Below are 27,679 nucleotides of genomic sequence, written 5' to 3'. Positions count from 1 at the left end.
GCGGCGGCGCACGGGGCCGGTCCCGGGCGGACGGAGTCAGGAGCCCCGCAGCTCCCGGCCTGGCTGGGGTGGCCGGGTGGGGGGAGTCGGAGACGCGCAGCTCTCGGGAGGCTATTCCTGGCGGCGGCCCCCGCCCGCGGCAGGGGGCTGCGGGGAGGTGACAGGTGGCAGCCGGAGCCTATAAAAATTCCCGAGCCTCCAGCGACTCACAGACCCGGTCCCTTCCCGCGGAGCCCCCCTGATCCGGAGCAGAGACCCGGTCCCAGCCGGAGCGGAGCCCCCCAGATCCGGAGCAAAGAGACACGGTCCCATCCGGAGCGGAGCCCCCCAGATCCGGAGCAGAGAGACCCGGTCCCATCCGGAGCGGTGCCCCCAGTTCCGGATCAAAGACACGGTCCCATCCGGAGCGGTGCCCCCCAGATCCGGAGCAGAAACACGGTCCCATCCGGAGCAGAGCCCTCCTCCGCCTAGAGCGGAGCCCCCAGACCTTGCAGTCATGCCCGGCAAAGAACCAGACGGAGACCCAGAGCTGGCCCAGGCGACTCCAGCAGCCGAACCGGCGGAAGCCCGGGCAGCAGAAGCGGTTCCAGCCTCGCCAGCAGAGGGCGCCCTGCAGCCTGAGCCCCAGCCCCCGGCCGCTGCTCCGGAGCGCGGGGAGCCTAAAGCAGGTGAAGGGGAGGGGGGCGGGCGGACCATGAATCTGGTCAGAGAGGAGCGTCCGTGCACGGGGAGCCAGGCGGACCCGGGAGCCCATCCTCGGGGTTAGGGGTGGGCAGGGGGAGGCTGGAGGTGCATAGAGGGGAGGGGGCTAGGCTGGCGGGGGGAGGGGTGTATTTAGGGGAATGGAGTGGGCAGAGGGAGGCTGGGGGGGCATAAGGAGGGGAGAGGGTTAGTCTGACGGGTGGGGGAGGGGTGTATTTAGGGGATGAAGTGGACAATGGAAGGCTGAACTGGCCAAAAGTATGACAGGGTTCAAAAAGGAGCTAGATAAGTCCATGGAGGACAGGTCCATCAATGGCTATTAGCCAAGATTGTGAGGGATGCACTCCATGCTCTGGGTGTCCCAAAACCTCCGACTGGACAAACAGGGGATGGGTCACTCAGTAATTGCCCTGTTCTGCTCATTCTCTTTGAAGCACCTGCCCCTGTCTGCCAGAGACAGGATACTGGGCTAGACGGACCATTGGTCTGACCTGCTATGGCCGTTCTTATGTTGGGTATCTGGGAGTATGGAGGTGGGCAGTGTAGGCTGGGGTGGGTGTATTTGGGTCTGGGGGTGGGTGGAGAGGCTGGGGTGGGCGGAGGGAATGGGGTGAGTGTTTGGGGCTGGGCTGGGTGTGTTTTGGGGCATGGGGAGGCTGGTGGGTGCATTTAGGAGGGAACGGATTGGGCAGAGGAGACTTGGGTAGATGTATTTGGGTGGATGGGGTGGGTAGGGGAGGCTGGAGTGAGTGTCTTGTGGGGGGTGGGTGAGGGATGCTGGGGTGGGTGTCTCAAGGGGTGTGCAGGGGAGACTGGGGTGGGTGTCTTGTGGGGGTATGAGTGGGGGAGGCTGAGGTGGGTGTCTGTGGGTGCATGGGGTGGATGGGGGAGGCTGGGGTGGGAGCGTGGTAGGCACTTGGGAAATGCATTGAGAGGCTGTGTGTGGCGAACAGGCCTAGCCGGAGGGGTTATGTCAGTGGGGGGTTCTGTGTATTTCTAACGTGTCTATGTTTGTTACAGAGCCGCCCAGCTGCCCATTGCACCTGGCAGTGGGGGACGTGAATGATAACTCGGTGTCCCTGACATGGAAGGCCCCAGAGCAGGCGAGCTCTGCTGGCCTGGATGGATACCTGGTGGAGTGCTGCAAAGATGGAAGTAGGCTTGAGCTTTACTCCTTTCTAAGCATGAAGAGCTGTGTCTTAATGGGGGAAGATCATGTAACACACTAGCTGAGTGTGTCATGTCCCTGACTCGTGGCCAGGCCACACAGGGGAAAAGCTGGTTGAAAACCAGCAAAACATTTTTGTGTAAAATTTCTTTTTTCTTTGAAAGTTCCAAATAAATAAAAATTGACCAGCTCTCCATAGAGGCTAGGAGCTTACTATTGCTGCCAGAGAATGGGTTGACTCCAATAACTCAACGGGAAGGGGGCCATAATTTTGGTGCTGAAGGCCACAGGTTTAATCTCCAGTGATGACCTGTGGTGGACACGTTGCTCCCATGGGATAAAAGGACTTGATTATGTCGATAAGTAGCTACACAGGGAACACATTTTTAATAATGGGCTCTTCAGTCTAGCAGAGGAAGGTCTAACATGATCCAATGGCTAGAAGTTGAAGCTAGACAAATTCAATTTGGAAATTAGGTGTATAGTTTTAATGGCAAGGGTAATTAAGCATTGGGACAATTTACTGAGGGTTGTGGTTGGTTCTGCATCGCTGACCATTTTAAAATCACGATGGGATGTCTTTCTAAAAGCTCTTCTCTAGGAATTATAGTGGGGTCTCTGGCCTGTGTTTTACTGGAGGTCAGACAGGATGATCGCCTTCTGGCCTTGAAATCTGTGACTATGAACCCAAGTCTCTCTTCCTGAGCCACTGGAGTTGGGAGACGGTGGTGGGAACAGCAGGGTGGCTCCTTGTCCTATGTTGGGGTCTCTGAACATCTGAATCACTACATATGAATGTAGATCTGGATGCCAGAAAGTCATAAAAACATCAGGAGGAGGAAAAAGTTTGCAGAGGAACAGCGGAGGGGTGGGGGGTTAGGGACAAACGGACGGGCACTAAGAAGGTCAGTCCCAAATTTTCAAACTTGTGTGCCTCACTTCAGGGCCCTGTGGCCCAAATCCTCCAAGGTGTTTAGGCATCTGACTCTCATTGATTTCAATGGACATTAGGTGCCTAAATCCTTTTGAGGCTCTAGGTCTATGTTTCTATTTTGTCTCCTAAATAAGTGACCTGATTTTCAGCGGTCTATTGAAATCAGCAGGTATTGTGGCTGTTCAGTGCCTCAGAAAAGCAGTCCATATATTTAAGTGCCTATATAGAAATAGGCAACCAATTTTGAACATGTTGGCGTTATGTTTGATCGGCAGGTGCAATATATTTTGGCTTCGGACTCAGGATGATTGGTGAGGGGGTGGAGATGGGCAGGGAGAGGAGAAATATTTAATCCTCATGGACCTGAAAGGAAATGTAAGGATTAGGAAGAGACGGTTGGGGAGAGCTGAAGCTTTAGGCATTGGTTCCTGGGTTGAGGACAGGTGGTGGATTGGATGGTGGCAAACTGGATTGGACTAGGCTAGTGAAACTTGGTGGGCTGGTGGCAGCTGGCAGGTTCTGGTTGGCAAGTTGATGGTCTCTGATTAGTCCACTGGCTGATTTGCTGGTTGATGGAACAGGGCAGGCGAGGGAGGGAGACCTTATTGGCTGGTGGCATTTGGCAAGTTCTCATTGGTGCCACTGGCAGGCATTGGTTGGCTGATTCTTTGGGGCTGATCCCTGGCTGCTGGCAGGATTTGCCCCATCGTGTTTTTCAGACTGGTGTTTGGGGGATGCCCTGTCTGCATTTGTTGGTGGGCTGAGGTTTGGAGGATGCTGGGGAGCTCTGGCTGAGTTTGTTGGTGGGAGATGAATGTTAGCTGGATGTGTGGGGTGATTCATGAGCCTGGCAGGGCTGCGTGGGCAGGATGCCATGTGAACCTTTGGTTGTTTATTTGGATAGTGGGGGTCCATGAGGTCAGGTTGCAGCAGGCCCACGGACTCTGGTTGGTGGGTTTGGGGCAGAGTGCTACTCGTGGCTGGCTGATAGGGAGAGGTTTAGGGGCACTGGCTGGCTTGGGGTAGACCATGAGCCTTGGTAGGATGGGACGCTGCCTTCATGTAGGTTACATCGCCACCAGCAGGCACCTAACACTGAACTGTGTAGTGAAGGAGGCAAAAGCGCTTCACAGCCTGACACTTCCAAGTCTGGTGCTAAACCAAACACCTGTTTGGAGAGAGCTGGGCTAATATCCAGTCTGTTATGATCCTTGATTGTGTAGGGCCTGGTTAGTTGGTAAAGGAGCCCTGGCCATCTGGCAGTGGGTAGCTGTTGAGCCCTGGCTAGCTGGTTGGAGCTGGGCTGTTGGTTGGTTGGGGCCGGCATGAGGGTTTTGCCTGGTTGGAAAGTTTTGGCTGATGCACAAACCTTGCTGGTGGTTGGGGGTGGAAGGGGGCTTGTGACCCTTGCTTGTTTGGGTGCTGAGGCAAGCTTGTTCTGGGGGGCTGCTTTGGGGGGGACGGACTGGTGGATCTTGAGGGCTTCTTCCAAGGTGTGGATGTTTCTGGTTGGATGGCCTGGCTGACAATCCTTACTTTGATTGGCTTTTGGAGGCTCCCAAGCCTTGGCCGTCTAGCAGAGGTTAGGGGTTTAGACATAGGTTAGGGGTTTATGACATTAGTGGGTGGGTGAGATTCTGTGGCCTGCATTGTGCAGGAGGTCAGACTAGACCATCATAATGGTCCCTTCTGACCTTAAAGTCTATGACTCTACGTTAGAGACATTGTGCTCCCAAGCTGTGGCCAGTTGAAGGCAGCTTTTTAGCTCTGGCTGAGACTGGCCAGCAAGCCCTAGCTCGTGTTTAGTGGATGGTAGAGGAGTCCTAGCCCACTGCTTGTTTTGGGGCGGCTGTGATGCCCTGGTCAGGGAGCCCCGGTTAGTTGGCTTGGGGAGGCAAGAGCATGTAGATTGGTTTGTTGGGGTGGACGACAAGCCCTGCTATGTGGCTGTCAACTCACCAGCAACTAGTGGTGTTGCCTGCTATGCTACTGACTCCCCAGAGGCTCAGTGGGAATTCACAAAGTGGAGTAGGATGGAGCCTGAGGCTTGCAGCAGGATGGCTCCATGGGGGAAGCAGCAATGCCCTAGATTCTGTGCAGCACCTGAATGTGCAAAGTTCCCCACTTGTGGGCCATTCCCCTTTTGGACGCTGAACAGCACACTAGTTTTCTTTCTGAGAGGTTGATAAGTACGAGTGAGCTGGCTGGTGGGGATGGCTAACGAGCCCTGGTTGGTTGGTGGATCCGAGGGGGTGGTGAGTGTTGGTTTGCTGGGGGCAAGCCCTGGATGAACATAGGGTGATCAGATGTCCCAATAAAATCAGGTGTACGATCGGGACCCCATTTGTCCTGATATTTGGGTAAGGAAGCAAGCGGGAGGGAGGCGCCGACTCCATGGGTGTGGGTGCTCTGCACCCATCGGCAGCCAAGTTCCCCCTTCCTCGCCTCCTTCCCCCGCACTGCGCCGCGTCCCTGCTCCTCCCCCTCCCTTGCAGCACTTCCCACCGCCTAACAGCTGTTTGGTGGCGCTTAGGACTTTCCGGGAGAGAGGGGGAGGAGTGGGGATGCGGCGCGCTCAGGGGAGGAGGCAGAGAAGAGGCAGGGCAGGGGTGGGGACTTGTGGAAGGGTTGGAATGGGGGTGGGGCGAGGGCAGTGCAGGGGTGGGAAGAGGCAGAGGACGGGCGAGCACCCACCAGGCAGAGGGGAGGTCAGCACCGTAGTTTCAGGCATGTGGCGGGTGTGTGTGTGTGTGAAGAGGCAAGCGGTGGGTGGGGGACTGAGGAGGGATGCAGCAAGCCAGTGGTGGGCCAGGGGATGAGGAAGGGCGCAGTGGCAGGGGGGCCCGAGCAGGGAGGGGGCAGGACCTGGGGCAGAGTGGGGGCGGAGTCTGGAAGGAGCAGGAGTGGACTGTGGGTGGGGCTGACAGCACCCAAATGTGTCCCAATATTTTACTGTTGTGATCTGGTCACCCTAAGTGAACAGTTCAGAATGAGCAATTTATTCAGTGAGTTTTGCCCCTTTTTCCGGTTTGCAAGTTGTTTGCTATTCCAGATTGTTTGATGGATATTTTATGTAGCAAATTTCAGCCTGTGCGAGCACTCCTTCGCGTATCTGATATTCACCAATCCATAGTCACGCTGTGCAAATGGTCACCTCTAGCCGCATGGCATTGTTTCTGTTCCCTGACTGGATAACCTGACCTTTAGAACCTTCTGCTGCCTTTGCCTGAATCAAAGCTGGTGTTGCAAAGCACTGGCTCTTGGCTCTGAGCCCAGCTCTGAGAAAGCTGCTCTCTGGGAACATTAGTCCAGTCACGAATGCTCAGGAAAAGTGGGGGAAAGAGAAAGTGAGCAGAGTCACACAAAGTCTGATCATAACTCACCAAACCAGCATTACTCACTCCTTAGCCAGCTGCGCTGGGGATGGAGGAGGCTGCACAGAGGTCTTTTGGGTTGCATTCTACTGGGAATGAAATTGACAACTTGCTAGCTAGGGATTTGATCGGTGGCACAGGCACAGTTCATGAGGGCTTGGCTGTGCATTGAAATAGTTTTGGGAAACTCCTATATGGAGAGAATTAGATTCTGTAGATGGGTGCATTGCACTACCACAAAACTGGTCCCATGTTGGGCCTATGAACGTTGTCAGAATCCATTTCACTTCCGTCATTTACTTTATTTGGCAGTTAGCTTTTTTCCGCTTGTAACCTGCTGTCTTATTAAGGAAGATCTTTTGTTTGTTTGTTCCAGCTGCAGACTGGGTAGCTGCTAATAAAGAACTCTTTCTTTCTACCCGGTACACAATCCGCAACCTGACATCAGGAGATAGACTTCAGATTCGTGTGAAGGCAGTGAATGCTGGGGGCATGAGTGTTCCAGCTGTCCTGGAGCAGCCTGTTGTCATCAGAGAGATACTCGGTACGGTATTGTCCTCACTCTATGCAGCCTATACAGAAGTGACATGGGTGCAACACTATGGTAGCACAAAGAAGCACACAAGTCAGTATGTGCTCAGCTAAGGTTGAACTCTCGCTAACCCTTAACTCTGTCCACTGATGCATTACAGTATGGCTTTCAATTGTGAGCACATGCTGTTTCTCAAATAATAGTTATTGGGTCAAATTCAGCCCTGATGTAAATGGGTGCAACATCCATTGATTTCAGGGCACTCCGTTTGGATGTCCCTGACCTTTGTCTAGACACTTCCTCTCATGGAATGCCCATGTATCACCAACCTCCAGCAAAAGGCGTTCATTTGAACATTCTAATAATTGAAATAAACATTTGCTGTGTTATTTCAGTGTGTGCACTTACACTCCTCTAGTTATACACTCATATCATCTGTTGGCTCACTTGTCCTTTGCACACTCATGTGTTGTTGCACATTCACACACATGAATGTGACTGTCTGTGTGCTGGAATGATGCCTGCTTATTTTGCTCAGAAGAGGTAAGCACTGTCTGTGTGCAATATGGGAACGTGACTCACTTCAAACTGGCTAAAGAATCGTTATCCCCACACTTAGCAAGGCTCCCGTTCCTCTTGGAGGGCTATGAACACGTCACTTGTGACACGGGAATACAAAGCTGTCCAAGAGCAGAAAGGACTAAGAAATTGTTAACTGTAGCAGGGCGAGGACTCACCGCTGCGGCGCCTCCTGTCAGTCGTCCTGGGAATTAGCTCTTCAGCTCCGGAGCGCGCTCTGCAGGCTGGTGCCTCGCTGCTGCTGGCCCCCATGTCCCTCCCGGCCCTGGTGCCCCCTGTCCTCGGGCGCTGCCCCTGGTAGTACACCCGCCCTCAGGGTCTCCCTACCCAGGGGAACCCCCACCCAGCCTCAGTGGCTACTGCCAGTCACCATCTAGCTCCCTTTCACTGGGGCTGACTGCAGTTTGTATAAGCCAATCTTCTCAGGCCAGGGGGTTTTGGACCGGCTGCCTCTGCCTACCCTGGGCTGCACCCTTGCACCCTAGTACCTTTCTGGCCTTTGACAAGGCCACAGCCTGGGGCTTTTCTGGGCAGGAACTCCCCAGCTCCCTTGCCCTATCCCCCAGCCCTGCTCCACTCAAGTACCCTATTCAGCTTCCCCGCAGCCAGGCCCTTCTCCCTCTAGACACAGAGAGACTGACTGCTCCTGCCCCACTGCCCTCTTATAAGGGCCAGCTGTGGCCTGATTGGGGCGTGGCCCAGCTGTGGCTGTTTCCCCAATCAGCCCAGGCTCGCTGCTTTGCCCTGCCACAGCCCTCTCCCAGGGCTGTTTTTAAGCCCTTCAGGGCAGGAGCGGGGTTCCTGCCCCGCTACATTAACCTGTACATTTTCATGTTCCTGTAACTCAAAGAGCTCAGTGGATTTTCTTTAAACACTCCCCCTGATAAAAAATAAATAAATTGCTTCTGAGAAACGTTAACCCCGTAGGAAAACTCCAGTAAAGCTATCTGCAGCTGAAAAAAGGGATATAAAGCTTGAATGGCCATTGCTACTCCTGTCCTGCAGTATCCCCTGTGGGGTGTGGAATGCTGAGGCCCTGTACACCATTAGCAGCAGGACTGTGCTTCCCATCAGCTCACATGGTTACAGCTCTCATGGTTTCTATGATCACTGTGGCGAGGGATTAGGATTAGACAGTTGTGCTGGTGGATGATTTTCTGTCGATGAGCCCCCCCTCCAGCATCGCAGTTGACAGCAGATCTAATGCAATTTGTAATCCCGTCAGGCAGGAGCACAAACTGTGTCTGTGTTCACACATCAGAGGGGTAGCCGTCACGCGTCTGACGAAGTGGGTATTCACTTCTGCTCCAATACATCTGTTAGTCTGTAAGGTGCCACAGGACTCTTTGTTGTGTTCACATGAGCATTCTTTGACGTATTTGACTGGATTTGAGGTATTTTGATGGCTACTGTTATCTTAGCTCCAGTGTGTTATTAGCATACACAGGGCTTCTGGCCTCTGCCAGGATGTTGCAGGCAGTGTTGTCTAAACCTGCTCAGAACAAGTGTACACAAACCAATGTTTAATATGCCTGCAGCCATCAGCTCCTTGTCAACACTTGTGCTCCCAGAAGCAGATAATTTTAGTTGATGTCCTAGTACAGAGAAGGCCTGTCTTAGTTCACTCTGCAAGTGAATTAAATTAAATCGAATTAAGGCCATTTATTTCCAAATGAGTGTCCACATAGGCGTTTAATGTGGTTTCACTAATCCACTGTAAATTCATACCTTTAGTTAGTTCAGATTAATTTTCCTGAGTATCCCTGTGTAGACATGCCAGGGCTCATCTACATGGTGAGTTGCTGGCTGGGAAGCCAGGCATGTGAATCTAGAGCACGCCAATTTCCATGCGAACTAAGCCGCACTCTGGAACTTTCACTGCACTGTAGCAATGTGCAAATGATGAGTTACTGCACGGCAAGCTAGTGCGCTATAGAGTCACATGCCTGGCTTGCCACGCAGTAACTTCCTGTGCAGCCGAGCCCACAGAGTTTAAGGTCAGAAGAGATCAACATCTAGTCTGAACTCCTGTATCTCACAGGCCACTAACCGTCACCCAGCTGCTTTCTGAAAACACCGTCTCTTCCGAAAACACATGCTAAATGCAGAACACTGCACGACCGTGGGCAAATGTTTGAAATCAGGCAATTCAAGGATGGGTCCCGAATAGAGCAGGGTGAAATTTTGTTGGCGAATCAAGCCATTCTTTTGCTTTGGTTTTTGCTGAAAAATGCATTTTTCGGGGTCCAAAACATTTGTCGAATTTGAATTCGATGAATAGTTTCAACTGGAAATTATGTTTTCAAAAGAGGTGATGTTTTTTATTTCGACTGTTTTGTTTCAAAACATTTTGTTTGGATTTTTTTCATTCAAAACAGTGTTTCAGTTTTAAATCTGTCCAGTTTAAAAACACACACACACACACACACACCCCCAAAGGCCAAAATTAGAATGAAAAACTAAAAAAATAGAATTTTGTTTTGAGTCGACCAACATTTTGATTCCAAATGAAATTTTTCCAAGTTATTTGATTAAAACATTTATTTCAGGATTTTTTGGTTCAGCCGCCAAGCCGAAAAATCCATTATTTGCTGAATGCTGCTCCTGAGCAAACTGTAACTTGGCCACCTTGCATGGCATTTTATTTTTCTGACTCTACGGTATGTTGGCCAGTTTGATGCCTTCATGCTTATGCCATGGGGCCAAGTTACAGTTTTGAGCTTCCTGGTTTCTGTTAAGCTAAAATCTCAACCAGAAAGTGGCATTAACCTAATTTTTGCATTTCATTCTAAATGTGCACCTGTCAGTGCTTTCCTCGCTGTGCTAGGAACAAAATACTGTGTATGGCTTATTAATGGTGCATGTTTGTTCTGCTAAACCCTACTGTGTGTACTTCACACTGCTCCATCTGTTATCTTCCATTTTCACTTATTTATTGATGCAGTTTACTTGTTTCAACAAATCATGTGGAGTGCTCCGAAGAGATTTTAAATAGCCGCAGACCCCTAGACAGACAGTTAAAAGCAGGAATGGGGAATTGTGATGTATCTGTTGGACAGTCAACACAATGTACATTTCACATGTAACTAGGGCAGGAAGAAGGGTTTCACACCTAGGGAAACAATTATCATGAGGTCTGTACAAGGGTGAGTTACATCTGAAGATGTGTGTGTATAGGTGCTGAGATGGATACACATGAATTAACATTCTTTCGGAGGGGGGAGGGGGGAGATTTCTTTGTTCCACCAAGATTGATAAGTGCAAGCGTGGGCATCAGGAAAAGATTCCAGGACCAAATAGAAGCGTGCGAGGAGGAGATGCTAGCTCAGCTGTTGGGCACAGGCCATCTGGGAATGTCAGGCATTCCTTCACTACCCGCCCTACACTGCCTGTGTTTTACTCTCACAGCTGTTTAGGCATCATTCAACTCAGATTTAACTCTAGACACGGCCCCCGCATACAATATCCCTCCTAGAGGTAAGCTCCTGCATGGTTAATCCTGGGAGAGGCATACGCTTCTTTTATTATGTACTAGCATAAACCTTTTGCCTCCAAAGGAACTGCCAACAAATGCAGCCGTGGTAGAGTTACCCTGCTGCTATTTTGACTCTGGTAAAGGAGACAGAAAGTCCGTATGCACTTGCAAACATTTTCTGCTTCTCTCTGTTATGTTCCCCAGGGAACACAGAAGTAAGTTTCCAGCACATGGTGTTAGCGCCAGAGGTCCCAGTTGGTACCCCTCATCATCCAGCCCATCTTCTCTCAGCTCACAGTCAAGCAGGGAACCCCAGCTGCGGCAGAAAATGGTGCTGCATGACTTTTAGACATGCTCTCTCCCCTGAGTCAGTACAGAACCAATTTCCCCACTAGGAGGCGCTGTGCTACAGGGAAGGGTGTTGGATGACTCTGTAGGGGGCACTCTCTCCAGTGAGTTAGCACTGACCCCAATGACCCAGTGTGGTGCTAGGGGGCGCTGTGCTGCAGGGAGCAGCAAGGGTGACTCAGTAGGGGGCGCTCTCTCTGGAGCGAGTTCCTGTCCCAGCAATAGAATCATAGAATATCAGAGTTGGAAGGGACCTCAGGAGGTCATCTAGTCCAACCCCCTGCTCAAAGCAGGACCAATCCCCAACTGAATCAGTTTTTAGAGTTACTTAGTACTATGCTTCAGGAGGCACAGCCATTAAGATGCAATAAAAAACCAACACCGCGACCACCTGTGGGCAGTAACAGCTCCGCAGCCCCTGTTCATTAGAGACGGGATGTTCTGGCCCAACAGCAGCCTGCCCAAGCTTCTGCTGGAGAAGTAATTCCCTGCTTGCTCCGTAATCCCTTTGTGTTGTGTTGTGTTACTGCTGTGAGGTGGCAGCCATGCTCCAGTCAAGAGGTGGCTGCATTTCAGTGCCAAGTCAGCCAATCCTGTGCTGCCCAGGCAGGGAGTGGTTGGGGATACCTGGGACAAGAAGTGCTCTGGAAGGCCCGAGAGCCTGCCGTAGGAACTCCCACTTAGGCTAGGTCTATACTACCCGCCTGAATCGGCGGGTAGAAATCGACCTCTCGGGGATCGATTTATCGCATCCCATCGGGACGCGACAATCGATCCCCGAATCGGCGCTCTTACTCCACCAGCGGAGGTGGTAGTAAGTGCCGCTGACAGAAAGCCGCAGAAGTTGATTTTGCTGCCGTCCTCACAACGGGGTAAGTCGGCTGCGATACGTCGAATTCAGCTACGCTATTCACGTAGCTGAATTTGCGTATCTTAAATCGACTCCCCCCTGTAGTGTAGATGTACCCTGAGAGTGCGGGGCGGTGATTTCCCGAAGCGCTCATGAAAATGACGGGTGCGTGACGTCTGCTTTGTCTAGAGCACCCGAAGATCCGAGTGCCGCGCCACCTGCGGCAGACGTACATCCGGCCCGCTGGGGAGGCGGTAAACCTGCTAATCCCTTTCCAGGTAGGCAGTCGATGTTTCCAGTGAATGGCTCTTGGGCTTGGCCTCTGTCTATACAACAAACCCCCTCTCATGTGCGGAGATGCTGGGGGGGCCTCCTCACTTGCAGCAGAGGGCTCAAGAGAGACCCCCCAGAACAGACAAGTGGGGAGGAGACAGGAAGCTTGAACTTGGTGTGGTGAAACAGGGGGTGCTAGTGGAGGGCTCCGAGGGGCATGAGGAGAGCAAAGGGAAAAGAGTGGTTAGCCTGCAACTCAAGCGCCCCTGGTTCAATGCCTGGCTCTGCCACAGAGTCCCTGTGCGACCTTGGGCATGTCCCTTTGTCTCTCTGTGCCTCAGTTCCCCAGCTGGCCAATGGGGACCAGCAGTGCCCTGCCTCCCAGGCCTGTGTGAGAGTAAGTATGGTAAAGGTCAGCAGATGCTCAGAGGCATAAGGTGAGGAAAGCCAGGAAAGCACCATAGAGAGGTGTCAGCAGCTGGGGGTCATGGCTGCAGTGACCCAGGTAGGAGACCTGGAGGGGAGTTTAGGCCCCCGGGACAGATCGGAAAGGACACATGCTGGAGGAAGACGAGATGAGAATGGGATGCTGCCTGGCTCTGGAGGGTTGACGAGGGGGCCTGGGTGAGAACCCAGGTGGTGGGCTTGGGCGGTCAGCTGGGCCCATGCTACCCGGGAGAGGACAGAGAGCTGGGTGGAGATATAGGACAGGCTGGAGGGAGAAAGGAGCTCTGCCAATTACAAGGCATGGGGAAATGCCCTTTCTCCCCTCAGTCAAAGCCATTCACCCCTCCCCCAGCTCCTCGGCACCAGGTCTTGGGGGCAGTCCCCAGTGGGATTTTACCCCCAACCACATGGGGGGCACTGGGAACATATTTACTGCCCATTGACTGGGTGGGAGGGGCTACAGCTATGCTATTGGGGTCTTCACACCTGGCAGGAGTAGGGAGGACGCTGCATCCCCAGGGCTATCCTTCATGCCCCCCCATCCCCACCCCACGGCAGAGAGAGGGGTTGGTGGGATCCCCTTGATCACCCTGCAGGGTGTGGGAGGGGGTTCCTGCCTGCTCCCAGGAGTGTGACTTGGGGGCTTGGATGCCACGTGCACCAGTGACTGGTTAGGAGAGGGCATCCTCCAACTCTCTTTGGCCCCAACGGTAGTTGTTGGCCCCAGGCCCCAATGCCATGTGACCAGCCTAGGGGCCCCAACGAGGGCCTAGGGTCCGCCCTGTCTATTTACCTAACCAAGCAGCTGCAAAGGTCTATTCCGCATACCCTGCGATCCTCCCTCTCTGGCTCTTGCTGGCGAGTAGGTGCCTGCAAAGTGCTGTGCATTCTCCAGCCAGGTGCCTAGTGCTGTGATCTGGGTATCATGCCAATTAAATCACGTAATTAACTGTCAGTGCCCTTCAGTAGGTGACACTCACTGCAAACACTGAGTGCTCCAGAGCGGCAAACCCCCCTGTCTGCACATTCTGGTCTCTCTAGCAAAGGCAAGAGAAAATGAGAATTTGACACTGCTGCAGCCAATTAGACTAGACTGTAAGAGCGAGTGGCCAGAGCCAGGGAAGTGGGGGGTGGGGATGGAGATGATCCTCTGTGGCCCCCCACTGGAGGATCAGGCCACAGGCTATATGCTTTCTGATGGATGCTGTATTTTGTTGTCACAGCTGATGCGCTAGCCGTAGTCTTAGCATGCGTGGGCCCAGCTGGCATTGTCCTCTTGAGGCTGTTGACTAGCAGCGACTGCTCCCAGATACCACAGCTGCAGGGGAAATAAGAAGACGGGCATTGGAAATGGAATCACAGCCAAGCCACAGATTCACCCACTAGGCAAAGCCACCCGTCCCCTAAAAATCTAACATCTCAAAGGTGCTCTCAGAAGGCGCGTCTCTGCATCGCCAGTAAAGACCGCACAAGGACCACTGGCATAGAGCTGGCTGGGCGGTGCTCGGCTGGTGGAATGGACCTGAACTGCTCTCCTGAGCTTTCTCCTCCGCCTTTGTCCTAGGGAAAACCGAGGCCCCACGTGAGCTGGAGCAAAGACGGCCAGCCTCTGGATCCCAAGAGGGTGACCGTGCGCAGTGGTGACAGGGACACCATTTTCTTCATTCGCAAGGCAGAGCGCAGTGACTCTGGCCAGTACCAGCTGAGTGTCAAGATAGACAGGCTGGAGGACAAAGCTACCATTGACATCCGTGTGATCGGTGAGAACGGTGCAAGCACTGGGCGCGGGTCGTTGCCTGGATGGAGCTTTGCAGCCTCTGCTGGCTCTCATGGGCCTGCGGCCATCAAGCAAGATTCCCTGCAGCATGGGGCCCCTAGAATTCACTTCTGCCCCATGGCAGCTTCAGCTGGAATAGCCAAGCCCTGGTGTGGCTGGGGATGGAGTTGCCAGCCAAACTCCCTGCTGGCCAGCACTCAGCAATGGGGGGAGATCCCAGGGCAGAGCGGTGTGTGTGTTGTCCTTATGTGTGAGACGTTGGAAGCTCCTGCAGCACCTCCCGGAGCAGGGTGCTCGGCCCGCTGCATTAGGTGTGGTCAGGAGGAAAGGTCCGCATGAGGAGCACTGCTGGGTTTGGGAGTTTGCTACTGGGCATAAGGCTAAGATGCCCTAAAGGGATGAATTAGAGGGTACAAAATGGATGGAGAGTAGGGACAGTGGGAGGGTCATTATGGGCTCGGGAGCAGAACTGATGGAGGAGCTGGGGGATAGGGTGCATATTCTTTCCAGACTCCTGGATGCTGCTGTAGGCTCATGCAAACATGAATAACCCATGAAATCAGACAGATGCACATGCACGGCTCTCCCTGCTCTGACACCATGGTGATGGACGCTATTAGGAAACACTATTTTGCTAGGAGGGTGGTGAAGCACTGGAATGGGTTACCTAGGGAGGTGGTGGAATCACCATTCTTAGAGGTTTTAAGGCCCGGCTTGACAAAGCCCTGGCTGGGATGATTTAGTTGGTGTTGGTCCTGCTTTGAGCAGGGGGTTGGACTAGATGATCTCCTGAGGTCTCTTCCAACCCTGATCTTCTATGATTCTACTGATTCATAAGAGATGGGGTAGATTCTGGGTGAGAGACCACCAAGGGTTCCCCTAGTTACTCCCACCCCATACTGATCCACAGTGCCACACACAACCCATGGACTCAGCAAAGCAGCTGCCGTCTCTGCAGGCAGGTGGCTGCGTGAGCTCTCTGTCCACCGTTGTGAGCCTCCGTGCCTGCCCTGTACCTGCCAGGGGATGGCCTCAGTGGCTGGAATGAGCCTCTGGTTGTCATTGCAGAGCAGCCGGGCCCTCCAAAGAACCTGAAGCTGGTTGACGTGTGGGGGTTTAACGTGGCGCTGGAGTGGAGCCCGCCGAAGGACAATGGGAACGCAGCACTCAAAGGGTACATGGTCCAGAAATCGGACAGGAAGAGTGGGGTGAGTCTGCGGCGTCTGCCCCGAGTACCTCTCTGAGCAGCAGGACCTGGGATGAGTGTGCGGCTTGAGCTGAGTCAGACGCTGTGGACTGTGATACAGTGCTTATGGCAGCAGGGTGTGGGGGGTTGGTGTCGATAGCCTCATAACCTCCCCCAGCAGGCAGAGCCATGGAGATGGAGCCCTCTCCTGACGTCCATTTGCACGGTGTAGGGAAGTCCTCATGTCGTGGCGCAGGAGAGATTTGCACGGGACGTTCTTGGGTGCCCCCAAAATGGTTTGGTTCCCAGCTCTGCATGTGTTCGGTTATTTGCACAACAGCCCCAGGCGGGATCTGGGTCCCGTTGGGCCGGGTGCTGCACGGACAGGGCTTGCGGGCGAAGGCAAGACAAAGCAAGTGGCTGTAACAGACAGCTGGAAAGAATGGGGCGGGGGTGGCTCAGGCCTTTACCCAGACCAGATTTGTTTACAGTGAGGTGGTTTGAAATCAGCTATTTCTAAAAAATAACAAAGCGAGCGAGAAATCAGGTCCCAGGTCCCTACAAACCCGACAGTCTCAGCTGGGAGTCGCCCATAGGTGGCCCAGTGGGGTGAGCCTTGGAGAGGGGCTTGAAAGAGGTGAGGGCAGAGGTCGCTCCAGGGGGACGTTGCCCACCCCAGGGGGTGCGCCGAAGAAGATGCACTGGTGGGTTTGGGAGTGGAGGTTGGCGCTGTAGGGGCAGCAGAGCGGGGGAAGTCAGGGCTGTGTGGTGTGGATAAGCAGGGAGGCTCTAAGCAGTGTAGGACCTGAAAGGAAAGGAGCAGAAGCTTGTGTGTGATGAGATGGAGAAGGGGGAGCTGGTGGTGGGGAGTGGGGCTCGGGGGAGTGATGTGGTCAGAACCACCTGCCATGGAGATGGTCTGACAAGCAGAGTTTTCCCGGGGAAGCACTCTGAACCAGACACAGAGGTGCCGTGCCTATAGCAGTGAGTAGCCCGGCCCTGGGCCTAGGGCTGAGCAAGAGGTGGGTGCGCTTCCGATGTGAGCAGAGAGTCATGGCCAGGCCCCTCGCTACCCAGTGCTCAAGCCTCACAGTGCAACGGGGAGCAGACCCAGGCCATAAACTGTCTCAGTGGGGCACATAGTTAGTACCACTTGGGGACTGCCCCCAATTGGCTGCTTTCCCCATTTACCCACCTCCTGGGGAACAGCAGCCAATCAGATCTGTGCAGGCGGTAGACATGGTTCTGTTCTCCCTCCCAATGATGTGACACCTTGTCAAGGGGGGTGAGGAGAGCAGAGAGCCCCCAGCAGCTCAGCGTAGCTCCACTTCCCCCATCCCCTCTTCCCCTTGTAAACAACGGACTCTCCTCCTCTGCCCTCCCTGCATGCAATATCCTGCCTGGAGGAGGAGAGGGGCCCCCGCTGCAGCCCCTCCCCAGCCCTGGGAGAAGGGGGTGAAGAACCCCAGGAGCTGCAGGAGGAGAGATGTGGCAGAACAGATGCAGAGGTAGAGTTGATGGGGGGACAGGATTGATTTGGGTGTTGGGGGGTGGAATTAATTGCGGGGGAATGGGCAGATGTAGGGGTGATGGCAGCTCCCCCCACTTTTCCCCCAGACCTTTAAGCACTGTTGCAGCTGGAGGAGGTCACAGAGGGCCTGGTCCAAGGAGGCGTTTGGGGATACAGAAGAGGAAGGCAGGTGGGGTGGGAGGTGGGGAGGAGGCATACCAGTTTCAGCACCTCTTGCTTTTCAGCCTTTAAAGTACTGAGAGCCCCCTTGCCCATCCCCCACAGGCACCTGTTGAAAGCCCAGTCGCTGCTGAATGATGCTTGGGCACAGGCGAAAGGGAGAATGTCATGCAGGCAAGACCTGCTGAGCCAGGCACAAGGGCAACTGTTCTCTGTTGTGTCAACAACTGCAGCCTCTCCATGACCAAACTGCTTACCCTGTGCATTAAAGGCTCACGTCGGCTGAGGGCCGGCTGCCATGCCTCATCTGTCTTGCTCGGGATGTTCAGGGGCTTGTACTTTTTGCAGCAGAGGGAAGATTCTCCACCACCACCACATCAAGAAGCAAGTCATTAGGCCGTGTAATGGGGCAATGCTCACCTCCAGGGCACCTCCTGCTGGCCTCCCAGGGAATTAGCTTGCCAGCCTCCGCAGCGCCCTCTGCCAGCTGGTGTCTTGCCTTTCGTTGGCCCCCCGTGTCCCTCCCGGACCCCCTTTCTCTGGGAGGTTGCCCCCTGGTAGTACCCCCACAGTATCTGGGTCTCCCCACCCAGGGGAACCCCCACCCACTATCTCCACCTCACCTCAGTATCAGGCTACTGCCAGTCATCATCTAGCCCCCGTTCACTGGGGCAGACTGCAGTGTACGAGCCACTCATCACAGGAAAGGGGGGTTTGGACCTGCTGCCTTGGCCTACCCCTGCCCTCTGCAACCCCAGTACCCTTCTGGGTCTTTACCAAGACCTGCAGCCTGGGAGGTTTCCCAGCCCTGCTCCACTCTAGGTACCCTGTGAGCTCCTAAGCAGCCAAGCCCTTCCCTCTCTAGAGGCAGAGACAGACTGACTCTGCACCTGGCCCACTGCCCTCTTATAAGGGACAGCTGAGCCCTGATTGGGGCATGGCCACAGCTGAGCCTGCTTCCCCAATCAGCCTGGGAGCTGCTTGCTCCCAGCCACAGCCCTCTCCTGGGCTGTTTTAAGCCCTTTACGGCTGGAGCGGGTGACCATCCCACTACAGGCTGGTATCTCAGTAACTACCTAAGCTATCAAGAATGGCATCTTCTGTCAGTGCATTTTTTTTCTGCAGCTCACCCAGCAAAACGCAGGGCTGCCCCGGGGGGGCAAGTGGGGCAATTTTCCCCGGGCCCCGCAGTGGCCCCCACGAGAGTTTTTCGGGGCCCCTGGAGCAGGGTCCTTCACCCACTCCGGGGGCCCCGGAAAACTCTCACGGGGCCCGGGCCCCCGGAGCTTCTTCCGCTCCGGGTCTTCGGCGGCAGTTTGGCGGTGGGGGGTCCTTCCACTCCGGGACCCGCCGCCGAAGTGCCCTGAAGACCCACGGCGGGGGGTCCTTACGCCCCGGGACCTGCCACCAAAGTGCCAGGTCTTTGGCGGCGGGGGCCTCCTGCCGCCGAAGACCCCAGGCCCCCTGAATCCTCTGGGCGGCCCTGGCAAAACGTCCCCAAGTTGTTCTCGAGGTTATCCCAAGGGGAGGCAAATCTGCCCAGCTGTGTACCAGAGGTTTGCACAGAGAAGTCACCCACATGTCGCCTCCTGGCGGAAATCAGAGTTGTGGCCTGTGTCGGTTTTTGTTTTTCACCTGCCCTACGTGTAATTAATAGGCTAAAATAACGGTCGAGGGGGAAGGTATCAGAGTCCACCCACTTCAGTGTTGCCCAGATGAGGAATCTCTTTCAGTTCGTAGTGGGTGTCTACACTGCAGCTAGCCCCTCCCTGTTGCTCCCATTGCTGTGGCTACATGGCTTATTTTTGGCTGTAAGGGTGGTCCCAAGGCCTGAGTAATGGGACAGGCCCTGGATTCTCTACTGGGCGAGATAAACTGGCCATCAACAAGTTTAGGCTTGAAATTAGGCGAAGGTTTCTAACCATCAGAGGAGTGAAGTTCTGGAGCAGCCTCCCAAGCGGGGAGGGGGGGCGGGGAAGCAGTAGGGGCAAAAAAAACCTAACTGGCTTCAAGACTGAACTTGATAAGTTTCTGGTGGGGATGGTGTGAGGAGTCTGCTTACAGTCGCATGGCGCTGATCTGTGACTGCTAGCAGCCAATATCTCCAAGGGCTGGAGATGGGCCACCAGATGGGAAAGGCTCTGAGTTACTACAGAGAATTCCTTCCCAGGTGTCTGGCTGGTGGGTCTTGCCCACATGCTCAGGGTCTAATCACCATGTTTGGGGTTGGGAAGGAATTTCCCCCCCAGGTCAGATCAGCCGAGACCCTGGGGGGTTTTCGCCTTCCTCTGCAGCGTGCGGCACGGGTCATTTGCAGGTTTAAACTAGTGTCAGTGGTGGATTCTCTTTAAGTTATGATTTGAGGACTCCAGTAACTCAGCCAGAAGTGATAGGACTATTGCAGGGGTGGGCGGGTGAGGGTTTGTGGTCTGTGGTGTGCAGGAGGTCAGATGAAATGATGGACCCTTCTGGCTTTTAAGTCGATGAGCTCTGTCTTTGCCATGCCGCCCTCCAGCTGGGGCACTGGAGCCAGGGGCAGACATGAGACTGAATGGATGGGCTGAGGGAGCTTTGAGAAACGTCTGGGAGATGGCAGCTGAAGCCATCAGAGCACAAAGGGCACCCAGGACGAAGGGGGAAGAGGAGGAGCCCCAAGGAGAAGCCCCTAAGGGACACTCATGGACGGCGGTTGGGGGGAGACACAATAGGCGACACTGAGGGAGTGGCCAGAGAGGCGGGGGGAGAACCAGACATGCCTAGGGAGAGGCAGCTGAGACGGGTGGTGCAATCAACAGGATCAGAGACGATGGGAAGGTCCAGGGAGATGAGGCTGGAGAAGGGGCCAGGTGGCCATTGGATGGCTGGTGTGAGATGTTAAAGCCGGACTGTCAAGGCTGTGTGTCTGAAGATCTTGGCTGTGAGGGGCAGGTGGGGAGGCTCAAGGGAGGGATTATGAGAGGGGAGATGGAGTGATGTTAAAATCCAGGAAAAAAGAGCCCGTGGAGAGCGACAGGCTGATGGAGGGTGTCGGGAAGGTTTGGAGGGGCTGATATCAAGGGGCCAGCAGAGGTCCGAGGAGAGCAGAAGGGCCAGGCCACCATCAGGCCCTGGGGTGAAGAGAATTTGCTGAGGGAGGGAGGGTTGGAGGGCAGGGGAGGGGGCTCACACTGAGTGGGGGATGATGCGAGTGGGTTTGAGGAGAGGGTGAAGGTGGAGCAGGACGATGGCTGGGAGTGGCGTGGAGCAGGGAGAGAGCTGTTGATGCAGAGATGAGGAGAAGAGAACAGATGGGGCAGCGCATCCATCTAAGGAACTTCAGCGCCTGCCTGGCGCCTCATGGGAGGGTGAAGGCCTCGGCCAAGCTGGGTTCGGCTCCTCAAGGCAGAGGGGCTGCAGTGGGGACGCTGCGCGGATGCAGGTGCGGAAAGACCGACTCGGTGCCTGGGTAGAGCCCGGTCCTATAGCTGGAGCGCCAGGGCCCAGGGCTCCCCCCAGGGTCTGGGCTGAGAGGCTGCCTGCCAACCTGTGCTGTAACCGTGGCGGGGGGTTGACCCCACTCTCCCAGCACTGGGGCTTGCAATGGGAAGAGCGCCGGGGGCTGGGTGGTGTTCACCATGCCCCGCACTAACAGCCTGACTCCCCTCGGCTTTCAGCAATGGTTCACTGTGCTGGAGCGCTGCCCCCGGCCCAGCTGCACCGTCTCCGACCTCATCATCGGCAACAGCTACTCCTTCCGGGTGTTCTCGGAGAACGCCTGCGGGCACAGCGCCACAGCGGCCTTCACCACGGAGCTGGCCCACATCCGGAAACCAGGTTGGTGCTGGGGATGCCCAACAGGGAGCAGCAGCCGGGCGGGGAGGAGGCGCTCTCCCTAAGAGGTGGCCAATGGCCAATGGGGGGCCAAACAGGTTGGCTGGGAAAGCTGCTGCTGGTGGCAGTTCTGCAAGGCTGATGTGAGTGAAAGGAGGAGGCCCAGGGTTTTCTAGACATCAAAAGGTTGCAGCATTCGGGTCCAACGGCTCGTGCCCTGCCAGGCTCGAAACGGGAGTGCTCTCCCGTTAGAACAGGGGGAGTCTTAGCGTAGCCCTTGTTCCTGACCCCCAAGAGCCTGTGGTAGCGGACGGTACAATGTGAAAGGCACACAGCTAGCTTAGAGCACTTTGGGGAGGCTCTGGGGCCCGATTTGGGGTCTGTAACATTGGATTCAGCCTCTAGCTTCAAAGGCGGAAGGATATGAAAAATTGTCCCAATAAATATTCTCTTAAACCTGTCTAAAATAGCTTTTTTCCCCAGGAGGGATGGTCTCCCTTGTAATTTCTCCCCCATCCATAGCTTTCTCTCCTGTGATCTCCTGCCAGGTAGCATAGGGTGGCATGGCCTCAGAGCTGCTCTCCCAGCATGTGATGTTGGCCGCCTGAGACAACACTGGTGGCTGTTGCAGTGGGGGGGGGGGGGGGGGGGGAAGGGGTTCTCCTGGGCTGGTACAGAGCACGGGGAGGGGACACATTCCAGTGACCAATTCTTGGCTGAGGCTCAGGGTTTGCTTCTTGTCCTGGGAGGAGGGTGTTCTGGAGTATTCAGTGCTTCTCTGCTAAGGGCGCCCGAGCCCCACCGCTGCCTGGCCCGAGCGCCAGGGCACAGGCAGCCGCTGTTGTGACCTGCTGTTTGTTTCCTAGAAATTGCTTACAAGCCCGAGAAGTACTCGGGCTGGGACTTCTCCGAACCTCCCAAATTCACCCAGCCCTTGGCGGACAGGTCTACCACCAGAGGCTACAGCACCCAGCTCTTCTGCTGCGTCCGGGCCTTCCCCAAGGTGAGACTCCACCCTTTCCTCACCCCGTCTTTCCTCTGCCCTCCCTCACACGTCTCTTCACGGGGTGGGTGCCTGAGAGGCTGCCAGATCCTGCAGCGTTACTGTGCAGGGTGCTGGGTGGCACCAGGCGGCCAGGAAGGAGCGGGCTTGGAGGCTGCTCCATGAATGGGGTCGGTGTCTGAATGGGCTGGAGGAGTTATCTGAGAGCATTGGGAATGCAGCGCCCCATTTTGGCAGGTCAGGAGAGTGTGCCAAGCCTGTGGGGGGTGCAGAAACTCTGCCTGGGCTCTCCAGGCACATGCACCACCCTCCTTGCATAGACTTTCCTACTGCCTTAAAGAAGCAGCAGCTGGACCGTAAGGCTACCAGCTAGGGGACCTGGGTTCTAATCCTGCTGGTGCTGTTTATTTACCATACAGCCTCAGGCAAGTCACGTCACCTCAGCCTCGATTTTTCCATCTCTTAAATGAGGCTAGTAATACTTGCCTGCTTCCCAGTGGGGCTGCAGAGGGCAAGTGTGTTAGTATCTAGGGTGTCCCTCTCCATGGCATCAGGGTGTTTTACCACCGCAAAGGGAACGGTGCCACCTGTGTGGTTAACCCAATCATCTGCTGCACCAAAGCCCCATTACATGCACACACGGGGAGCTACCCCATTGCCCCATCAGTGATGGGCATGGGGCCCTGGACGGCTGTTCCCCCAAAGGCCCTGCTGCGTGCCATGAGCGTCCTATCCAGAAACTGACAGATCACACCAGCTGGATGGCTTCTAATTCACCACGGCATAGGGGCTCTTCAAAGGTCTCACTGTCAGGACCAGTGCAGAAAAGCCATGAAGACGACCAGAGGCAGAGCACTGGCTACAGGAAGAAGCTTTGGGCTAGTGGGGTGCCTCCAGCTGCCGCGAGCTCATTTCTACGGCTAACGAAACCCTCTGACTTTCAGCCCAAAATCATCTGGCTGAAAAACCAGACGGAGATTCGGGAAGACCCCAAGTACATCGCAGTGATCAATGAGGGGGTTTGCTCGCTGGAAATCCGGAAACCCAGCCCCTTCGACGGTGGCGTGTACACCTGTAAAGCGGTCAATCCCCTCGGGGAAGCCTCGGTGGACTGTAGGCTTGATGTGAAAGGTAAGGCTGGCGGGCTGGTGGGCTGGCGGGCTGGTGGCCCTTGTGGCTCTGTTCCTTGTCCCAGCACTGGGGTTGCTTGTCTTTGAAAATCACAGCCTGAGCTGTCCAGGTGCCTGGGTCCCACTCAGGGCCAGCTCCAGGCACCAGCCTGGCAAGCAGGTGCTTGGGGCGGCCACTCTGGAGGGGGGCGGCACATCCAGCTATTCGGCGGCAATTCAGCGGACGGTCCCTCACTCCTGCTCGGCGCGAAGGACCTCCCGCCGAATTGCCGCCGCAGATCACGATTGCGAGCGCGGCATTTTTTTTTTTTTTTTTGGCTGCTTGGGGCAGCCAAAACTCTGGAGCCGGCCCTGGTCCCACTGAGATCTGGGGTGTTAGACTTCTTTAAATCTCAACCCTCCATGTTTTACTGAAGCCCACTGCACTTCATTGGAATCTCCTCCTGCCTTACTGTATGTAGGGGACGTCTGACAGCTGCCATCTTGGGGGACAGCAGGGATTGAACTGGCGCCCTCCAGAGCTAAAAGCACGAATGGCTCCAGTCTGAGCTACAGTCAAACCTCCCTGCCCCTCTACCAGTTTGGCACAGCGGGAGACCTGTAATACCCACTCCTCAGTGGGTGACATGAATGTGTCATGGGGGAAGGGCTGTATCTGCCCCAGATTTAGGAAGATAGGCAGCAGGCTCTAGTTAGGACATTCCCAGCACCTTCTACAGCCCTAAAGACAGATGCTACCCTCGGTGCAGCACAGGCGGTGGATGAGCACCCCATGCCCATAGGGAAGGGGCCCCGGGCCAGCCCTTCATTAGTACTTTGGGACTGAGGAGGGCCATATAAGCACCTAGATGGGTTGGGTGGGGCATGCATCTTCCAGAGCCCAGAGGGTGGAGACTGCTGGGTGGAGACGGTTAATAGGAGAGCCAGCGAGAGCCCATTCCCAAGGTCTCAGCATCCTCAGCTGTGCCCTGCTTTTCCAAAGCGCTCAGCACCCCCCATGACCCCGTGGCCAGAACTGTTGTGATGCGAAACCTGTCCACCAAAGTGGGGCCTAGGTCCCTTACTGAGCAGCTGCCAGTTGGTTGTGGCTCTCTGGGCCATGATCTCATTGCCATTCCCAGCTCGCTGCCCAGGGCGGGTAAGAGGGGAGTGCTCAGGCTGGAAGGCCTCAGGGTTTCCAGTAGAACATCCCTTTCCATCTCACGTTGCCTTTGTGCACAAGGCCCAGCGCCCAGATGCTACTGTGATGGGCGCCCCACGGCCGCGGCAACTGGGCCGGTTTTGTGCCTGGCTCCCCCAGACGCCGCTGGCTGGAATGAGGAATGGTCCCGTGGTGATCCCGATCATGTGCCCTCCCTCGGGAGTGCTGCAGCCTCGCCGTATTTCCCCACTGTGACCTCTTTAAGCTGAGCTCTGCGGCTGGGATATTAGGCTCCAGGGGTGGCAAAGAGCCTCCTGCTATACTGGGCTTTGTAACAGCTGCGCTAGGGCTTCAGGCAGGCGTGGTGACCAGCCAGACAGACCCCATCTGCTGAGCTGCTCCAGTGTGCAGGGAACCAGGAGCGCTGTCTGGAGACCAGGCAGTGGCACACTCGGGCATCTCCATTGGGAAGGCTGAAAGTAGGAAGCTACTAGCCAGTTAGCCAGATCACTGCTCTAGGCACCCCTCCTCCCCACCATATAAACTAGCAATCCAGCTGCTGGCCACACCCCTGCCTCCCCCCCACTCACAAGCAGCCCCCTAAGCCGCTAGCCTGGACAGACACACCTGGCTCTGTGGCCAAGGAGTCACCAAACTTGGCCTCTGCCGGGCCACAAGGGGGAGCGGTTTCAGGGCTGAGAGCCTGGTACCTTACCAGTGCCCCCAGGAGGTGAGCAAGCACATTGCAGCTGTTCACAATGGAGTGGCAGTGAGGACAGGTGAAAGCAGCAAAGAGTCCTGTGGCACCTTATAGACTAACAGACGTATTGGAGCATGAGCTTTCGTGGGTGAATACCCACTTCAGATGCAGTGAGGACAGGTCGTCCTAGATAGCTCTATTATTAACAGCTTGAATCACACCCAAGAGTGAAGCCTGGGTGGGCCTTGGGCACAGGTGTTAGGCGTTCCCACTGGCTTGCCCTGCTGACATCGGGCAGCCGTGCTGCACAACCTGCAGCTTTTGACGAGCCCTGCAGGGTAGCACCAAGGGACGTGCACGACATAACCCTCCTGCATGGAGGTATGGGGCCTAGGACCCAGCAGTGCAGGGGTCAGCGGGGAAGAGGGACACAGCGTCTGGCCCAGTTGAAGATGGTAGAAGGCACCTGGGGACCTGCTATCGCCTGCGAATGGCTCCGCTAGTGAACCACCGCGGGGGGCTTAATCCCTTTCCTGGAATGAGCCGGCACAGCCCATCAGCCCCCCCTGGAGCTTGCCCTGCTGCCTGCTCTGGGGTGACCTCAAAACGGGTGCCATCCCCCAGCACTCTGGCTCAGCCCAGCACCAGCACCCACAGTCAATGAGATGACAACGGAGCCCGTCCTCATCAGTTGCCAGCTGGCGTAGGGATGCGTATGCCCAGTAGCTGGCTGGCTCCCACCTGAGAGGACTCAGCGGAGACACCAGCCCTGGCAGGCCTCACAGCTGAGGGACGGTTCATGCCCCCTCAGTCCCCATCCACTATAGTAGCTCAGCATCACTGCAGCTGCAGCCTTGCTGGGCTAAGGGTAGTAATTCTGTTGGCATAAATGCACCCGCAGAGACAGGACCCCAGTGAGCTGAGCCGGTGCAGACACTGTAGAAGAAGCTGGGACTAGTGACCGATCTATGCACGCTGCAGGGTGGGGGAGTCACACGCACCCTAGAGGAGCCAAGCCCTCAGGTGGGACCAGGCTGTTCAGGCTGGAAAAACTAGAGCACCACAAAGACAGGCAAGGAGATGACACCTGGGTTAGTGACTAGGAGCTGAGCGTACAGTCCAGCAAAGCAGAGAGGCCATGAGTGCAGCCGCCAATACCTTCAGGGTAAGAGTAGAACCAACAGGAGAGCGCACAGCCTGGGAAGAGGGCCAGGGAGCGATGGTGGTAGGGCAACAGGTGGTGGCTTGCAGCCAAGGTTGAGTGGACAGGGAAACATTCCTACATCAGACTAGTGGGTCTGGGTACTAGATTCCCTGAGGGTGGGGTTTGTGGCCTCCCCCCATGATGGCAGAGATTGAGGGGCAGGGCAAAGAAGACGTTGGTGGGAATGAGGGCTGGAGTCATCCTGCAGCACGAGTGGGAACGGCCCAAGGGGCGTTTTCCTGACTCCGCTATGGGATTGTTACAGGCTCTTGTGCTTTTTCACAGTACCCCAGTGAGGGCTGTGTGGCAGATCTGATGAAGAACAAGGTAGGTTGGCATCTAGCTGGGGCTATAATCAGGCTAGTTGGGGCAGGGGCATCTGTCCCCAAGGACCTAGACACGGTTGCTACATTTTAGGTTGCGTGATCAGTACCATCCCAGGTCACCCCATGTGGGCTGCCTGCTGGTGGTGAGAGGGCTGTTTGAGCGGTCGTATGTATTCTGGCCAGAGCAGTGGGGGGGAACGGGGAGCAGAGACCCGGGCCTTGCTGTCACTGAGTGAGTCTGGTGACAAGACAAGCCCTGCGAGAGAAGCCACTTGTAATCCCGGGGCCTTGCTGGGCATGAGACAGGGGGTGAGGGTGGAGGTGTGTGGAGAGTCCTGTGTCATTAGTGGGCATGTGGGTGAGGGGAGCTCTGGCATGTCGGGGAGCACAGAATCTTTGGGAGATGTCAGTGGTCACAAACAGGGAAACGAGTATAGCATGACACATGGAGGGTAGGGGTGGGCATATACGGGGAGAGCCAAAGCACCGGTCGGATTCTGGGTTGGGAGCATCAGTATATGGGAGCCCAGGCCTGGGCCCTTGGTGCACATGCAGGGGGAGTGGGCCGGGGCCAGCGGGGAGACAGATGTGTGGAGCTGGAGCCTGGACATACAGTAGGAGGGGTAAGGGGCAGGACATGTCTGTAGGAAGAGAGCTGCCTAGGCCAAAGCATGGGAGGACCCTAGGGGGGCGTCGGGAAGCAGCTCTGTGCCAGGATTTCCCTCTGCGGTTAGACAGATGTGCTGCACAGCCTCTCCTTGCCTGGAGGCTCCGTTCCCAGCAAGGCGCTGTCCTGATCTCTTTGCTCCCTAGATGGACGCTGCGGCTTGGAGTGAAGTTGCCACTGGGTAGCGTAGGCAGCAGAAATGCAGCGGACCGTGAAGCCTGCTGGCTTTGGCCCTGTCCCCAGATCTGTCAACGTCTTCAGCTCTGTCCCCCTCTGAAGCAACGTCCTGTGGTGGCAGCCCTGCTCCAGTGCTACAGTCCCCCAACGTGCCTTTCGCTGTGACAATAAAAAGATTCCCACGGA

At 55.5% G+C, this 27,679-nt stretch overlaps 1 protein-coding gene across 3 annotated transcripts; it reads left to right on the top strand.

The window, feature by feature from the left end:
* Positions 1-7: 7 nt before the first annotated feature.
* MYBPH (myosin binding protein H) lies at positions 8-27,679 on the top strand. Of its 3 annotated transcripts, none has more exons than XM_054024705.1 (11): positions 8-668; positions 1,723-1,857; positions 6,627-6,722; positions 12,152-12,240; positions 14,247-14,442; positions 15,528-15,667; positions 20,989-21,148; positions 22,012-22,148; positions 23,093-23,279; positions 26,609-26,650; positions 27,463-27,679. In XM_054024705.1, exons 1-10 carry the CDS (start codon positions 497-499, stop codon positions 26,617-26,619), a joined length of 1,323 nt encoding a protein of 440 aa, XP_053880680.1. In that variant the 5' UTR covers positions 8-496; the 3' UTR covers positions 26,620-26,650; positions 27,463-27,679. The 3 variants fall into 3 exon arrangements, with proteins under 3 accessions (XP_053880680.1, XP_053880678.1, XP_053880677.1); XM_054024703.1 differs by having other exon boundaries at positions 6,555-6,722; positions 26,609-26,651; positions 27,467-27,679; XM_054024702.1 differs by having other exon boundaries at positions 9-668; positions 6,555-6,722.

This window comes from Malaclemys terrapin, chromosome 4 (genome assembly GCF_027887155.1).
Source record: "Malaclemys terrapin pileata isolate rMalTer1 chromosome 4, rMalTer1.hap1, whole genome shotgun sequence".
In the NCBI taxonomy this organism is placed as follows: Eukaryota; Metazoa; Chordata; order Testudines; family Emydidae; genus Malaclemys; species Malaclemys terrapin.
Note: the sequence above shows the minus strand (reverse complement) of the source record. Positions and strands in the feature narration are given on the sequence as shown.

Bases quoted from the DNA above. Each gene is read 5' to 3' on its own strand.
- MYBPH (XM_054024703.1), top strand. From the start codon at position 497: ATGCCCGGCAAAGAACCAGACGGAGACCCAGAGCTGGCCCAGGCGACT. The intron at 12,241-14,246 runs GTAGGCAGTCGA...CCTTTGTCCTAG, and splicing joins ACCTGCTAATCCCTTTCCAG to GGAAAACCGAGGCCCCACGT. The intron at 22,149-23,092 runs GTGAGACTCCAC...TCTGACTTTCAG, and splicing joins GCGTCCGGGCCTTCCCCAAG to CCCAAAATCATCTGGCTGAA.